The sequence below is a fragment of the Podarcis raffonei genome, chromosome 4 (assembly GCF_027172205.1).
Source record: "Podarcis raffonei isolate rPodRaf1 chromosome 4, rPodRaf1.pri, whole genome shotgun sequence".
Classification (NCBI taxonomy): domain Eukaryota; kingdom Metazoa; phylum Chordata; class Lepidosauria; order Squamata; family Lacertidae; genus Podarcis; species Podarcis raffonei.
In genome coordinates this window covers 11,519,173-11,536,605 of record NC_070605.1, presented here as the reverse complement: position 1 = coordinate 11,536,605, position 17,433 = coordinate 11,519,173, and the positions used below count along the sequence as shown (strand labels likewise).

The 17,433-nt window shown below is 45.9% G+C and overlaps 1 protein-coding gene and 1 non-coding gene across 2 annotated transcripts; both read left to right on the top strand.

Annotated features, from left to right (window-relative positions):
• Positions 1-1,851: 1,851 nt before the first annotated feature.
• Positions 1,852-16,750, top strand: ALG8 (ALG8 alpha-1,3-glucosyltransferase). The gene is made up of 13 exons (XM_053385138.1): positions 1,852-1,960; positions 6,602-6,680; positions 7,589-7,782; positions 8,086-8,195; positions 8,452-8,519; positions 8,674-8,800; positions 9,418-9,521; positions 10,694-10,814; positions 12,485-12,624; positions 13,634-13,773; positions 14,380-14,477; positions 15,340-15,412; positions 15,959-16,750. Exons 1-13 carry the CDS (start codon positions 1,869-1,871, stop codon positions 16,188-16,190), a joined length of 1,578 nt encoding a protein of 525 aa, XP_053241113.1. The 5' UTR covers positions 1,852-1,868; the 3' UTR covers positions 16,191-16,750.
• LOC128413288 (small Cajal body-specific RNA 3) lies at positions 6,798-6,935 on the top strand. The gene has a single exon (XR_008330309.1). It is a non-coding gene; the product is annotated as a small Cajal body-specific RNA 3 (non-coding RNA).
• Positions 16,751-17,433: the final 683 nt, after the last annotated feature.

Sequence of the window (17,433 nt, the reverse complement as noted above, 5' to 3'; positions counted from 1 at the left end):
AGTTGCATGGCCCCCATTGACTAAAAGGGCGATGAAATTTGTTAAAGAGCATTTTTCAGACACAGAGACTGGCATGGCGGCCCGTTACAGATAGACTTTGGTTTTCTATGCATCGGGGCGGGAGGCATTGTTATCGTGTTGAACAACATGCCTTTCCATTAAACTGACATCTAGGATAAAAAGGTAAAGGTACCCCTGCCCGTACGGGCCAGTCTTGACAGACTCTGGGGTTGTGCGCCCATCTCACTCAAGAGGCCGGGGGCCAGCGCTGTCCGGAGACACTTCCGGGTCACGTGGCCAGCGTGACAAAGCTGCATCTGGCGAGCCAGCGCAGCACACGGAAACACCGTTTACCTTCCTGCCAGTAAGCGGTCCCTATTTATCTACTTGCACCCGGGGGTGCTTTCGAACTGCTAGGTTGGCAGGTGCTGGGACCGAGCAGCGGGAGCACACCCCGCCACGGGGATTCGAACCGCCGACCTTTCGATCGGCAAGCCCTAGGCGCTGAGGCTTTTACCCACAGCGCCACCCGTGCTGGATAGATGACTGTAATAAATTGTACAGATGGGTCTGTCTTTGGAGAGTCTCCAGAAAACTGAGGTTAGTTCCGAATGCAGTCCCTGCAACACTAACTGTAAACAGCCCTATGGTGTTTGGATAAAGGGTGGAATCAGACAATAAGAATATTATCTGGGCATACAATAGTGCAATTTATATATTTATATAAATAGTGAATTTATATACAGTAATACCTCCACGAATGTCCACCTCGTCAGGCATCCGTTCCGGCGAACGTCCGCGGCAAACCCGGAAGTACCAGAACGGGTTACTTCTGGGTTTGCCACTTGTGCATGTGCAGAAGCGCAAACCGCTCCGCGTGTGCACAGACGCAGTGCTTTTTCCTGCATCCTTTTCGGCTAGTGGCTGGGGCTCTGAAACAGATCCCGATTGCAAAACACGGTATGACTGTACCGCCCTATACCCGGACACTGAGCCTCTTGGGATCGCTGATCAGAAAGTCGGCGATTCAAATCCCCGTGACGGGGTGAGCTCCTGTTGCTCGGTCCCTGCTCCTGCCAACCTAGCAGTTCAAAAGCATGCCAGAAAGTGCAAGTTGATGAATAGGTACCACTGCGGTGGGAAGGTAAACGCCGTTTCCATGCACTGCTCTGGTTTCAGTGTTCCATTGTGCCTGAAGCGGCTTAGTCATGCTGGCCACATGACCCGGAAAAACTGTCTGCAGGCAAACGCCGGCTCCCTTGGCCTGTAAAGCGAGATGAGCGCTGCAATCCCAGAGTCGTCTGCGACTGGACGTAACTGGACCTTTACCTATACCTATACCTGGGTGGTTCACATACTAGATCAACATAAAAACATATATATATATACACACACACACACACACACACACACATACAGTATATATAATCAGAATAAAAACAGCCCAATAAATTCTACAGGGTCAGGATTTAGACTTGGGACTACTGCACATTTAGAAGCCTGCAACCCTCTCACAGTCTGCCAGAAATAAGCCCCACTGAATTCTAGAGGCTCTAGGCTTGGAACCAACTGCACATAACAAGCAAAGAACCGGTTTGCAAACCGCTTTGAAACCCCGCCTGCGTCGAGGCGGCTGCGTTGACACAGTCCCGCCTGCAGGGGGTGTGGCGAGGGGCGAGCCAGGACCCCGCGAGTAAAGCCAGCGCGCAGGCGCAGTACTTTTCCTGCCCGACCGTCTTCCCGCGCAGGCGCCTAGATGCTGCGAAGGCGGTTGAAACCGTTGCGGCGCGGCAACGGCTCGCCTCCCCCCCACGCATGCGCAGTGCCCGCCGGCCCTCTGAGGCGCTGGCGGAGGCAAGCGGGCCGTGATGGCGGCGAGCGGAGGCGCTGGCGGCGGCGGCTGGTTCGCGGCTGTGGCCTTCGGGGTCACGCTACTCAAGCTGCTCCTCATCCCCACGTAGTAAGGAGCCCGGATTCGTTATTATTTCCCCTCACATTCTTCTGGCGGGGAAGGGGCGGCCAGCGCCGCCATAATGGACGCGGCTGTTCCTCGCGGGGGTCTCTCCGGCCTCCTGCTGCCTGGTCCCCCCCCCTCTCTCTCTGAGTCTGCCTTGGGTTCCCGGTTGCAGGGCTTCCCTCTACAGCAGCGTTCCCCAGACTTTGGGCCTCTGGCAGTTTTTTGAACTACAACTCCCATCATCCCCGCCCGCTGGTTCTGCTCGCTAGGGATGACGGGAGTTGTAGTCCAAAAAAACAGCTGGGAAACCCACGCGCTTGGGAAACCTCGCTCCGTAACTGGCATTTTATGAAATGAATACGTGGCACGGAGAAAGGTGGGCAGAGGAATGATCCCCCCCCCATCGCCTCTTTTAATCGTGGAATAACTGCAGAGTAGGAAGGGACTCCCAGGGGTCATCCAGCCCAACCCCCTGCAATGCAGGGAACTTTTGCCCGAGGTGAGGCTGGAAGCTACGACCCTGAGATTAAGGGCCTCATGGGCTGTTGTATGGTGTATGGAGAAGTTTTTAATGTTTGATGTCTTACCTGTGTTTTACTGCGCAGTGGTACCTCGGGTTACATACGCTTGAGGTTACATACGCTTCAGGTTACAGACTCCACTAACCCAGAAATAGTGCTTCAGGTTAAGAGCTTTGCTTCAGGATGAGAACAGAAATTGTGCTCTGGCGGTGCAGCAGCAGCGGGAGGCCCCATTAGCTAAAGTGGTGCTTCAGGTTAAGAACAGTTTCAGGTTAAGAACAGACCTCTGGAACGAATTAAGTACTTAACCCGAGGTACCACTGTAATTTGTTGGAAGCCTCCCAGAGTCCCTGGGTAAACCCAGTCAGATGCGCGGCCGGCATATAAATGAATTATCATTATTCAGGACAGAGGAAAGAAAGTGATACTTCACGCAGCACATAGACAAACTATGGGACTTGCTCCCCCAGGAGGCAGCAATGGCCACCACCCTAGACAGATTTAAAAGAGGATTAGACAAAGTCAAGGACGAGGAGAGGGCTTCTAGCCAGCTATGCTGTACCTCCGCAGCTGGAGGCAGCAATGATTCCGAATGCCAGTTGCAGGAAACAGCAGGAAGGGAGAGCGCTCTTGTGCTCAAATCCTGTTCACTGGTTCCTCAGGCATCTAGTTGACCGCTGTGAGAACAGGATGCTGGACTAGAATAATAGAATCATAGAGTTGGAAGAGACCACAAGGGCCATCAAGTCCAACCCCCTGCCAAGCAGGAAACACCATCAAAGCACTCCTGACATATGGTTGTCAAGCCTTTGCTTAAAGACCTCCAAAGAAGGAGACTCCACCACACTCCTTGGCAGCAAATTCCACTGTCGAACAGCTCTTACTGTCAGGAAGTAGATCCAGTAGGCTATTCTTAATGTTATTCCTAATTCTTCCAACCCTCCTGTAATGTCAAAAAAAGAGGATGGGAAACCTGAGAGTCAGTCTGTAGAACTTACGCTGCAACTTTTAAATGACGACAAAATATACATTTCATAAGCAAAGCTCCAGTAAGTGTAAGGTTAGGAGACATATGTGTGAATTGCACAACAAGCAGTGCAGTCCCATGCGAACGTGGTGCTTTACAAAGAACAGGTTTGACAGGTCTCTGCCCTGAGGGGATTGTAATATAAAATGGACCCCAGGCAGGCACACAGGAAGGGGAGGGAATTCAAGACATAGGTAGGCGGGAGGAATATGGAATTGTTTCGATCAGGTATACTTCAGCTTGCTTGCAATCAAGCAAGTAGAGAACCCACTCTATTTAACATGCTGCCCTTGGGTGGAAAAAGTTTTCCTTAAAACTCACTTTTTTCCTTTGGATCACACCCCATTCCCTACACCTTATTGCAGGGATGGCCAACATGGTGAACTCATGCTGTCTGGGACAAATGAGAGTTCACAAAATCACAGAATTATAGAGTTATAAGGGACCATGAGGATCATCTAAGCCAGTTCCCTGCAGTGCAGGAATCTTTCACCCAACATGGGGCTCAAACCCACAACCCTCAGATTCAGAGTCTCAGCTGAGCTATCCCTCAAGGCAAAGAGTTATAGACCAAAAGGCAGGGATGGGCCACCAACTTGGATTACTTTAATAGAGGATGGTCAAAGGCCTGGAAACGATGCCTTATGAGGAACGGCTAAGGGAGCTGGGCATGTTTAGCCTGGAGAAGAGGAGGTTAAGGGGTGATATGATAGCCATGTTCAAATATATAAAAGGATGTCACATAGAGGAGGGAGAAAGGTTGTTTTCTGCTACTCCAGAGAAGCGGACACGGAGCAATGGATCCAAACTACAAGAAAGAAGATTCCACCTAAACATTAGGAAGAACTTCCTGACAGTAAGAGCTGTTTGACAGTGGAATTTGCTGCCAAGGAGTGTGGTGGAGTCTCCTTCTTTGGAAGTCTTTAAGCAGAGGCTTGACAACCATATGTCAGGAGTGCTCTGATGGTGTTTCCTGCTTGGCAGGGGGTTGGACTCGATGGCCCTTGTGGTCTCTTCCAACTCTATGATTCTATGATTCTAGGTTTAGACAAATTCATAGAGCATATGACTATCAGTGGCTACCAGCCACGATGGCCGTGCTCTGCCTCCACAGTTGGGGAGGCAGTAAATGGCTTCTGAATACCAATTGCTGGACGTCACAAGAGGGGAAGGTGCTTTTGTACCTGCGTCCTGCTTAATAGGTTTTCTGCAGGCATCTGCTGGGCACCGTGAGAATCAGATGCTGGACTAGATGGGCCTGATCCAACAGGCTTTTCTTATGTTCATGAAACATTTAGTGGGTACCATGTTAGGTATCCCTACCTTAACCCAAAGTATGTGTGATTAAAATAATAGCATTCTTTCAATGCCTTTGTTTCCTCCCTGACCTTTGTTCTTTCCCCGTTTCCTTCTATCTATCTATCTATCTATCTATCTATCTATCATCTATCTTTATTCTAATTCTCTGCTGGAGACCCCTTCAGATTATCTATCTTCAATAAATTATACCCTAGTTAGTAGTGGAGTCAAACTCAGAAGTGCAGTAATACCAAGTTTATGAAGAACATGAGGGATTGGATACAGCTCTAACTGAAGAGGAGGAATATTAGTTAGCCCTCTGGGCTTCCAGGTGATAAAATGGAAAAAAGCACTGCATCAATTCCAGTAAATGCCCATTAGGCTTAATAATGCAGGAGATGCAGGTTTTGTCAAAGCACTAAAGTATGTTGCTGTGTCTGGGGAAATGGACACCAATTCTACTGTTGACTATTGCAGGATGTGGTCAGACTAAGAACAAGATTTTCACGGAGCATATTTTGGTAATCAGTGCAATTATGTTTTATAGCAAGTTTAACAAAAAAAGAAAGAAAAAGAAAACATCAGCTGACATAGTGAAGGCTGTTATGATTGGCTGCTTTGGCCCAATTGTACATTAAGTACATTTGAAAACCCCACAAGGTCAGACCAAAGTCTCCTGTATTCCAGCTTTTTGTTCTCATAGCAGCCAAACAGATGCTGTTGGAAAGCCCTGAAACTGGTCATGAGCACAACAGCCCTCTTCCCCACTTGCAGTTCCCAGCAGCTGATATTTACAGGTGTAGTTCCCCTCCATGCAAGGATTAGCTCCAATGTATTGAGCAGGTGATACTAATAGTGGGTCCAACAGCCAAGAAGGCAGTTTCTGCATGTGCTGTAGAGAGAAGTGAGGGGCAGGTGGGGCTCATCAACCTGGGAAGGTAGCCCAAGTAGAAGGAAAAGATCCTAAACCTCTGCTGCCTTGCTGGATGTATTCGGGAGATAAAAGGGCTAAGGCATAATCCTGACACAAATCTGTAGTGCAGTCCCTAAGACGGTTGGATGGTGCCTTGCATGCCTCCTTTTGGCAACTCTTGCAGCCCAGCTGAGAGGGGTATGTGTTGTCATCTGAGCGGCTCAGGACCTCTATACATACTGCCCAGGCTTGTACCCTTGGGAGGCAACTTCAGTGCTGCTACTTCACCGCCAGAGATGCACTCCATTGTCTCTCTACATGTTGCAAATTTTGGCAGTTGCAGCTTGTCCTGACATCCAGGGGTCAAAATGTCCTCTTCTACATAACTTTCTATGATTCTGTGTTAATGGTGTATGAGCCCAGTCCACCTTTTTGTCGGTTTGCTCTGTGAGCCCACCGAGTGCCGCTCTGAAAATTCTCCTTACCTTTTGGTCATCCACTGCTGTGTACATTTACATATAAATGGGAATGTGAGTTGTAGATGTAGCAGTAATTGAATTGCTGGAACATAAATTTAAAATGTGGCAGAAGTAATTTCTCATGAAATTAGGAAACAGAATTAACTGTAGGAAAGCTATTGTGCACAGATACCTACAGAGATACATAGACATACATGTTAATGCATGAGCACAACTGCTGAAAGTTTGTCTCTTGTTAACAACCTAGCAGAGAGTTCCTCATCGGTTCTTATTTACCTACTTTTGCACTGGAAAATGCAAAGTAGAAATGCTCTGGTTTCTCTTTAGATCATATAAATCTTTTGCCTTTTACAAAGTAGAAAGCTATGTGGTATGATCCAGATACTAATATCTAACTTCTTGTAGTCATTCCACAGATTTTGAAGTGCATAGGAACTGGCTAGCCATCACCCATAGCTTACCAGTCTCTCAGTGGTATTATGAGGTAAGTGTGTCTTTCTGCCTTTCCAGAAGTGTGCTTGGTTCTTAGAACAGTGAGGTGCAGCATCTTGTGGAGTTTTGCAGATGATTAAAGGCTGCCGTCAGATATCCCTTCCTTGTTACTGGAAGCTGAATGGACCTCCAGGGCAGGCAATTGAAATGTCTTTTGCCTGTTTTTCCAGGCTTCCTAGAGTAAAAGTGAAGGTCTCTGTCTGGTTTAGAACAGCCAACTGATCCAGATCGTTCCCCTTTGCACATTTTTTTAAAAAGCCACCCTAATGACTGCAAACCATTTGATTTGTTCACGAAACGAGAGATCACTTGATGTTGCACTTGCCACACGTTGAATGTGCATATGTCAGGGGTCTGCAACCTTTAAGACAAAAAGAGCCACTTGGACCCGTTTCCGAAGAAAAAAAAACCTGGGAGCCGCAAAACTCGTCATTATAAAAATAACTTTTTTGTCACTTTTTTTTATTATTTCTTTGTTTGACCCCTCAGAATTACTCCTCCTCATAGAAATAAACGTTAAATTAACAAGTTACCTTTTTTTGTGTGTGTGTTCTTCACTCCCCTTCAAAACAGTGACCAGCGTACATGCCCCTTACAATGTAGCGGGCGTGCGGGCGGGAAGGTGACGTCAGGACGGTGCGTGACTAACGCACGCACCGCCCCCATGCGACGTCACAGCCAGTACAGCGCCCACCACAGTGGGGAGTTTCGGGGCGCACAATGTGCCTCCTCCCCTCGCTAGTATCCGCCACGGAGCCGCGGCAAAGGTGTAAAAGAGCCGCATGCAGCTCCGGAGCCGCGGGTTGCAGACCCCTGGCATATGTGAACTAGCTTACAGTTTAAGGTCGTCCAGTGATTGACACCTGCCTTCTCACTTGCGTTCTTTTCCCATGTTTACAGGCAACTTCTGAGTGGACCTTGGATTACCCTCCCTTCTTTGCATGGTTTGAGTATGGGCTTTCACATGTTGCCAAATACTTTGACAAAGAGATGCTGGTCATCCAAAACCTCAACTATTCCAGCTACCCAACCATTCTTTTCCAGAGGCTTTCGGTCATCTTCACAGATGTGCTCTTCATCTACGCAGTTCGCGAGTATGTTGGTGCCCCTTTATTGCTTTTAAATAAGAAGTCTTTATGTTTTGTGTTTTGGGAGAAGGGAAGATAAGCCACTGGAATCTGGAAAGAAATCATTCAGCCTGCCTCTTGTTGAAATCAGTAAATGTGTTGAAGAGTAGAATAGATGGAGTATTTTAGATGGAATAGATGGAGTATTTTTAAAAACCAAAAAAACAGTGTTAACATAACCTATAAACCGCACCTGATCTTTAAGAAATGTGTATGGAAGAACAAAGGGATTTGGATTTTGTCTTGTCTCTTTATTTCTCCTCTGCTCAGGTGCTGTAGATGTGTAAATGGGAAGCGAAGTACAAAGGAACCTCTGGAGAACCCTCAGCTTGTCCTTTCAGTTCTCCTCTTATGGAATTTTGGCCTCTTAATTGTGGACCGTATCCTTCCAACTCAGGTGTCAAAAGAAATCTGGCCAGATAACCTAAACCAAACATCAACATTTGGTTGGGTTTTGGGGGGAGTGGGGAGATAGCTATCAAATTCTAATGAGAATTGGAACTGCTAAATTTGCTACTGGTAAGACTTACAACTGGTCATTCAACATGGAAGTTGAATTGAAGCACTAAAGTTTAAAATGTTTCCTGGGTTAGGGCGTCTTTCTGTAGTGGACGTTACTCCTTAACTCAATCACAGACATTCATTTTCAGTACAATGGCTTTCTGTTTGGATTTATGCTGCTTTCCATTGCACGGCTATTCCAGGTAGTGTATTAAGAGGCGGCCATGCCCAATTCCTATTCTAGAAGTCTCATCCAGCTCTTAAGTGTGCATTCTGTTTATGTCGGCTTTGGATTCTTTGTTCCTTCAAATAACCGCCTGACCTTTCTCTTCCCTCTTGCCCCACACTCCCTTTCAGAAAAGGCACTTGGAAGGGGCTTTTCTCTTTGCCGTCCTCTTGCACTTCAAGCATATCAACCTCTATGTCGCCCCAGCATATGGTGTGTACCTCCTCCGGTCCTACTGCTTCACTGCAAATAATTCAGGCAAGTTATTGATGATTTCATAGGGGGAACGACCTGGGTTTGGATACACTGCCAGGTGAAAAAGAAGACTGCCATATTGGCTGGGGTTGTAGTCCACAGTATCTGGTGGGCACCAGGTTGGGAAAGACTGGTCTATGACAAGAATTTAACTATCTCAGAGGAGGATCTTGTTTTATAATGGGAAGAAAATTACAGTGGTGCCCTGCAAGACGAATGCCTCGCAAGACGAAAAACTCGCAAGACGAAAGAGTTTTTCGTTTTTTGAGTTGCTTCGCAAGACGAATTTCCCTATGGGCTTGCTTCGCAAGACGAAAACGTCTTGCAAGTTTGTTTCCTTTTTCTTAAAACCGCAGTTGCGACTTGACTTCGAGGAGCAACTCATAGCACGTGGTGTGGTACCTTTTTTGAGGTTTTTGAAGACTTTGGTGATTTTTGAAGCTTTTCCAAAACTTCTTTTGTAACCGTGCTTCGCAAGACGAAAAATTTGCAAGACGAAAAAACTCGCAGAACGAATTAATTTCGTCTTGCGAGGTACCACTGTAAAACACACTGCTGAAGCATTTCTTGTTTCTTTCACCCCTCTTCTGTTTTAATCATAATATTTTCGTTTTCTCCAGATGGATCCCTCCGATGGGGCAGTTTCAGTTTTCTTCGCTTAGTTGCCCTGGGATTCATCGTCTGCTTTGTTTCTGCCCTTTCACTGGGACCATTTATTGTTTGGGTAAGGACCCTGATCCTCTTTAAAACATGCACCTGCTTCCTGAGTGATGACTGTATGCAAGACGTTCTTTACTAATTGTTCCCATAAGCGAGTACAGTGGTACCTCTGGTTACGAACTTAATTGGTTCTGGAGGTCCGTTCTTAACCTGAAACCATTCTTCACCTGAGGTGCCACTTTAGCTAATGGGGCCTCCTGCTGCCGCTGCACCACACGATTTCTGTTCTCATCCTGGGGCAAAGTTCTTAACCCAAGGTACTACTCCCAGGTTAGCGGAGTCTGTAACCCAAAGTGTTTGTAACCCGAGGTGTTTGTAACTTGTACAAAGGGTAGCTACTATATGTATGAATAATATTCTTTATAAGCTGATTGAGTGTGAGGAACATTCTTGACTTGGCTGTTAGCTCAGGGTAGCTCCATCTGTAGAGCATGAGACTATTAATCTCAGGGCTATGGGTTTGAGCCCCACATTGGACAACAAGATTCCTGCTTTGCAGGGGGTTGAACTAGTTGACCCTTGTGGTCCCTTCCAACACTGCTATTCTGTGATTTCTACTTGGATTTATAAGCTGATTTTCTATCCAAAGGCCCTGAAAGCAGCTTTCCAAGCACAATTCAAAGTGTTGGTGCTGACCTTTAAAGCCCTAAACGGCCTCGGCCCAGTATACCTGAAGGAGCGTCTCCACCCCCATCGTTCTGCCCGGACGCTGAGATCCAGCGCCGAGGGCGTTCTGGCGGTTCCCTCATTGCGAGAAGCTAAGCTACAGGGAACCAGGCAGAGGGCCTTCTCGGTAGTGGCGCCCGCCCTGTGGAACGCCCTCCCATCAGATGTCAAAGAGATAAATAACTACCTGGCATTCAGAAGACATCTTAAGGCAGCCCTGTTCAGGGAAGTTTTTAATCTGTGATATTTTACTGTATCTTTGGTTTCTATGGAAGCCGCCCAGAGTGGCTGGGGAAACCCAGCCAGATGGGCGGGGTAAAAATAATAAATTATTATTATTATTATTATTATTATTATTATTATTATTAAATCATTTAAAATTATTTTAACAAAATACAACAACATGACCAGTAAAAGCAATAAAGCCACAACCATAAATGTATTGTTGTGTTACTTAATATAAATGAAAAATCTTTGACTAACTTTCTGACTTCCTTTTTCTTCCATTAGGGCCAGCTGCCTCAGGTCCTCTCTCGTCTCTTCCCTTTCAAGAGAGGCCTTTGCCATGCATACTGGGCTCCTAATTTCTGGGCACTGTACAACGCCCTGGACAAAGCGCTCTCCGTTATTGGTAGAGTATCTTAACCCTGCATGTATTAATAGCAAATACTTGTTTGGTGATTCTTGTTCCCTATTAGAAATCTTCAGTAGGAGAAGCCTGCTGTGTCTGACTAGCACAGTGGCAGTTCCTCTCCTTACATTTTATTATTAATCTTTTGAAAGTATGCAAAAGAATATATAAACTGGGTTTAACTGGGTTGGGTAAGTGGGATGTCCAGTCCAATGTCTTGCCTTTGACAGTCATTGGATACGACAGCAGCAGGGAGATTTCCATGCAAGTTCTTCATCTTCATAGTCTCCTAAACCACTGTGTTTACTCTTCTTCTTCTTTGGTGATCACTCATAGCTGAGTAAGATTGGCTTCCATGAACATGGTCTTAACGGTGTGTCCATAGGTGACTGTAGAGGCCAATTCTGGATCCACACGTTATTCCACAGTGGGATCACGGTGAGGGCTTGCCAAGCGTGCCTTCCTCTTAGCACGTTTCTCCCTTGCATCCTGAGTCCGAGCGTCTTCAAAGCTCATGACACCTTTGGTAAAGCTATTCTCCAAATGAAGCACTCGCAGGCCAGTGTTTCCCAGTTGCTGGTGTTTATACTACATTTTTTAAGATTTTCCTTGAGAGAGTCTTTAAGCCTCTTTTGTTGACCACTCGTACTACACTTTCCATTTTTAAGTTTGAAATAGAGTAGCTGCTTTGGAAGACGATAATCAGGCATCCCGAACAACATGACCAGTCCAACGAAGTTGATGTTGAAGAATTATTGCTTCAGCACTGGTGATCTTTGCTTCTTCCACTACACTGGCATTAGTTTGCCTGTCTTCCCAAGAGATGTGTAAAAAAAATTCGGAGGCACTGTTGATGGAATCTTCCGAGGAGTTGGAGATAGCGTTTATGAGTGTGTGTGCACACTCAAGAGGATGACTTCCAAACCATCCTAAATATCTTCTCAGAAGCTTACTCTTTACTAAAGTGGAGTTGGTTATGTGCGTGTGCCTCAGACATCTTGCTATGTCTACAAGGACATTTTTAGTACACCATTTGGGCTGTGTAGCGTCCTTGCATGATTGCACATGACGAGTTAGGCTGCTGGGCACTCAGCAGTGGTCCCACAACTGTAGAATTCTGTGCCTGTTGAACTTAAGTGAGCCTCATCCCTTAGTCCTTAAATAGGCCTAGAAGACCCGCTTTTTCCTTGAGACTTAACCCATTCAGTGCAGTTGGTTAGAGCATGGTACTCATAACGCCCAGGTTGCAGGTTAGATCCCTATACAGAACAGCTGCATATTCTGCATTGCAGGGGGTTGGAGCAGATGATCTTCAGGGTCCCTAACAACCCTACATTTTTATAATCCTATGTAATATAGGTTGTGATTATAAACTGACTCTGTTAAACCTGATTTTATTTTAGTTTTAATGCTGTTTTTTAGCACAAACACAATATTTTAAATTATATTTTATATTATATTCGGCTTTGGGGTTTTACTTGTGCTATGAGACACTTTGGAGCATCTGCTCAAAAACTGGCTTATAAACCTTTAAATAAAATTTAAAATTTCTCTGGATGTAAACAAGCGTTGAAACAACCCATGGGACTTGCGTCCACATATATTTAGGGTGGGTATGGTGTGGCTGACAACGTGCCTGTCCTTCTTACAGACTTCATTATAACTTCCAGGTCTGAAATATAAATTCCTTGACCCTGCAAAGATGCCCAAGGCTGCCATGACTGGAGGGCTAGTCCAAGAATTTCAACATACCGTCCTTCCTTCAGTGACTCCATTGGCAACTTTGACCTGTACTGCCATCTCTATGCTGGTAAATCCATATCACTTTACCCCTCTGAGCACATCTTCATCTGCTTGCAAGCACAGCCCACAAGAAATTTCTCCCCATTTAAAATGAATGCTCCCCTGTTAAAGCACCAACTTGCTTGCCTTGAATATTCAGCCCGCTCTGGTCCCTGCCAGTCTATTGTACCTTTAAAAACAGAGTTAGCACTAGTTTTGCTTACTTCTTTTATGCCTTTAACAGTGGCCTGACTTGCAGAAATTCAACAGGTGAAGCTTTTCCTGGGTTAGAAGTGCATGGATGGGGAAAGCTTCAAATCTACACACACCTGTGTTAGGCTGCTTTTAAAGAGTCAGGAGCAGACTGCTCTTATGTTCTTAGGTGGGGCAAAATGTTCAGACCCAAGAACCACCATTAACTGAAATCTGAAGCATGAGGTCAGCTTCCAATGTTCTGGATTTTGTTTTTACAGATTCTCTTAAATTTCACTGCTTGTCACCCTTTCTCCACCTCCCCCACCCCTGCTTTTTAAAAGATGGTTGTGGCACCGCTGGTGCACCCCTCACTTGAAAAGTATAGGGTACAAGATTGTCTCAGCATTATCCTCAAAACTACAAATCCCAGAGTTCCTTGGTTTAGGACCCACGTCAGTTAAACTGCCAAGTAACGTAGGTGGTATCTAGAATCTCAAAAGGGCAATTTAACACTTTCTGGCAATGCAAAGCAGAATAATGCAACCTTGGTTGTCGAACGGCTTGGCTCCTGAACAAATCGGCTCCCGGATGCCGCAAACCCGGAAGTAGGTGTTGTGGTTTGCGAATGCTTTTTGGAAGCTGAACTTGGAACTTTGGAAGCTTCTGCAGCCAATAAGAAGCTGCGTCTTGGTTTTCGAACAGTTCCGGGTTCGAACGGATTAAGTTTGACAACCAAGACACCGCTGTAAAAATGCCGAGCTTAGCAACTGCTGAGCTCCCACTGAATGATAAGCCTGCTAAAATGCACCACTGAAGCTTTGTTTTCTGCCTGTTGTTTCTAGCCCTCTGTTTTCTGTCTTTGGTTTAAACCCCAAGGGCCCAGAGGCTTTCTACGATGCCTGGTTCTCTGCGCGCTGAGCTCCTTCATGTTTGGGTGGCATGTGCATGAGAAAGCAGTCCTTCTCGCCATTCTCCCTCTGAGGTAAGAGGGATGGAAAGGGGTTCAGGTTGCATTTTTATAAATTCCAGTCTTCACACCTGGACCCCTTTTCTGGGCAAGATTGTGGGAAGGGTGGCTTACAAATATCACACCACAAATGACATAATGAAATCCAAAGAGTGTAGTTTTCTTAATTTGATTTTCTCTTTAAAAATTCCGTGGCTACATAGGACTTCCCTGTGGATCTTGGGCCTGTTTCTGTGATATCTTAGAAACAAGTAAGGGATAAAGCAGCTTCTTACAGTTGAAGAGCAAAACAAGGAAGCAGCTTTGGAACTTGACTTCCTTGTTCCCCCTGCTGCTGCAGGAAGATCCTAGGTATTGCTGCAAAGGTGGACTCCCAATTTCCTTCAGCCCCAGCCAGCATGGTGGGAACTGTAATTCAACAACCTTGGGAAGGCTACAAGTTTATCACCTCCCGTTGTACATGGTTAACCAGAGCTGAACTCTGTGAAACGTCTGGGTAGACATGCATAGCATTGTGCTGGGAGCATGGTGGCAGCAGTGAGGGAGGACCTTGAAGAAAATGATCTCTTTGAACAGCTTAGCTACTTTCCAAAATCTCCTGTTTTTGGTATGTGTTTTTAGCCTGCTGGCTGTGGAGAGATCCAGAGATGCTGGCACCTATCTGGTTCTGTCGACTACAGGACATCTTTCCCTTTTTCCTCTACTGTTTACAGCACCAGGTAAGTACCTTCTATTTCTCACCACCTGCCGAAAATATTTCCTGGCTTACACATTCGTTTTCAAAGGTTACTGGTGTACGTGAAGGGCCGTCAACACATCGAGAATATACGTCATTTAGGGCTGCTTCCTCTCATTGACTGAAACTCCTTTGAATGGAATAAAAGGGTTCCCCGATTAGTGAAGGAGTGCCTTATTTTTAATGTAAGTACTTCTGAAACAGCAGCTGCCTCTTCTTAGAAGGTGATGTAACTCAGTGGTAGAGCAAACTACTTTGCACAGAGAAGGTCTCAGGTTTAATCCTCGCCTTCTCCAGGTAGGGCTGGGAAAGAACCCTATCTGAAATCCTGAAGAGCCACTGCTAGTCATTGTAGGAAATACTGAACTAGATTGGGCAGTGGTCAGACTCAATATAAGGCAGCTTCCTATGTGCCTGCTGCTAATGTTTTGTACACTGCTTAGAGAGTTGTATTTTTATTTTAATCAAGTGGTATATGCACTTTGTTAAACAAAATAAACGCCAAATACAAAGAGTATTTTGGTACTTTGGTCACCTCATGACCAAGGTACTTTGGCCACCTCATGAGAAGAGAAGACTCCCTGGAGAAGACCCTGATGTTGGGAAAGATGGAGGGCACAAGGAGAAGGGGGCGACAGAGGACGAGATGGTTGGATAGTGTTTTCAAGGTTACCAGCATGAGTTTGACCAAACTGCGGGAGCAGGGGAGGACAGAGGTGCCTGGCGTTCTCTGGTCCATGGGGTCACGAAGAGTCGGACACGACTAAACGACTAAACAACAACAACAATCCCCCCTCCATTGTTTGGTCATATACAACATCTGCCAACTGTTTGTTGTGTTTCAGAACTGCCTATTAAAATCTTGCTCATGCTGCTCTTCATGGTGTATAGCTTCTCCTCGCTGAAGGCCATATTCAGGTAATGACCAACGGTGCAATCTTACCGTGTCTAACCACAAGTTAGTTGTTGGGTTCAGTGGCCCTTAGTCCCAGGTAAAATGGGGTTAGGATTACAGCCTAAATGTTTTTGCAAAGGCAAGCTTCCATTAGGACTTGCAAATGTCTCGATGAGTACCATCACCTGCCACCAGCCTTAGTACATCTTTTGGTTGTCTTTGAGAGGTGGGGCCCACAACCTACTCACATTTTAGACTGGGGTTCCCGGACAGCCTAGCGAGTCTTTGCCTGCTCTTGCATTTAGATTGGGAATAGCAAGCCTGTGGCCTTCTAGCTGTGTTTTTGGACTCCCAGCTCATCAGTCAATGGTCCGGAATGATGGGAGCTGCGGAGCAAAAATATTTGGAGGGTCACTGGTTCTCAATCCCCGATTTAGATATTTCCTCCAGAATAAGACATGCTTGCTCTGCTTTGCAAAAGAGGGGTTGATTTTAGATATCAGTAACTTTCAAAGTGATAATTTAAGTGATTATATTAAAATCCTTTTTTCTGCTTTCTCTCTCCACAGAAAAGAAGGGCCTCTGCTTAATTGGTTGGAAACAATCTACCTCACTGGGCTGATACCTCTGGAAATCTTGTGTGAAATTGTGATGCCTTTCACCACCTGGATAGTCAAATTCCCTTTCCTCCCTTTATTGCTCACCTCTGTATATTGTGCTGTAGGTGTCACGTACGCCTGGCTCAAACTGTACATCTCCGCCTTTGCGGGACCACCAGCTGTCAGGCAAAAGAAAGAATAGCGATGCTTACAACATACCTGAGTCAACGGTGATACCTCCAGAATAGCTGCCAAATCATGCTAAACGGTGGTGGCTCCTGCCACACATGGTGCCATGTGCTTTCCATGCAGGGGTGCTCCAGAAATAGCTGCTGTTTCTTTAAGGATGTGGGATCAAGAAATTAGTGAGCAAATACCCTTAAATGAGCAGGGGCGATTCCTGGCATGAAAAGAGAATTGCAGGAGAAGCCTTGTTTACAAAAGGATGCTTAATTGGAGGGTTTTTAAAAATGGAATTGGACTTTCTTTTTTTACTTTTCACTTTCAGCTGAAGCAATCACTGGTTATGTTTAACGGGTCTATCCTTACATGTAATGTGTAAGGTTACTTGTGTGTATTATGAGACTGTCCTCCAGACAAGAAACTCAGGCTGCATGCTTAACCTCACTTATCTGGGCAGAAGCTCCACTGGATTCAGTGGGACTTGCTTCTGAGTAGATATGGGTAGGATTGCACTGTCAGTTACAAACGTGGGGTGAAAGATGTGAATAAAATATACAATAATTGCTTTTGTAAATATAATTGTAGCGTTGCCTTTTTTATGTACGATATTTGGGTTCTCGTGCAGCTAAGGGTTCTCAGCCTGTGGTCCTTGGAGGGCCTCAGGAAGTCTGAACCTGGCATTAAAATGATTTTTCCCTCCCCCAAGTTTCCTTCATGTGCTGATATAAGATAACACAGACACATATGCATACATGTAATATAATAATAATTTATTATTTATACCCCGCCCATCTGGCTGAGTTTCCCCAGCCACTCTGGGCGGCTTCCAGTCGAGTGTTAAAAACAATACAGCATTAAATATTAAAAGCTTCCCTAAACAGGGCTGCCTTCAGATGTCTTCTAAAAGTCTGGTGGTGGTGGTTCTCTTTGACATCTAGTGGGAGGGCGTTCCACAGGGCAGGCACCACTACCAAGAAGGCCCTCTGCCTGGTTCCCTGTAGCTTAGCTTCTCGCAATGAGGGAACCGCCAGAAGGCCCTCGGAGCTGGATGTCTGTATCCGGGCTGAACGATGGGGGTGGAGACGCTCCTTCCTGTCTACTGGACCGAGGCCGTTTAGGGCTTTCAAGGTCAGCAGCAACACTTTGAATTGTGCTCGGAAACGTACTGGGAGCCAATGCAGATCTCTCAGGACCTGTGTTATGTGGTCCCGGCGGCTACTCCCAGTCACCAGTCTGGCTGCCGCATTCTGGATTAATTGCAG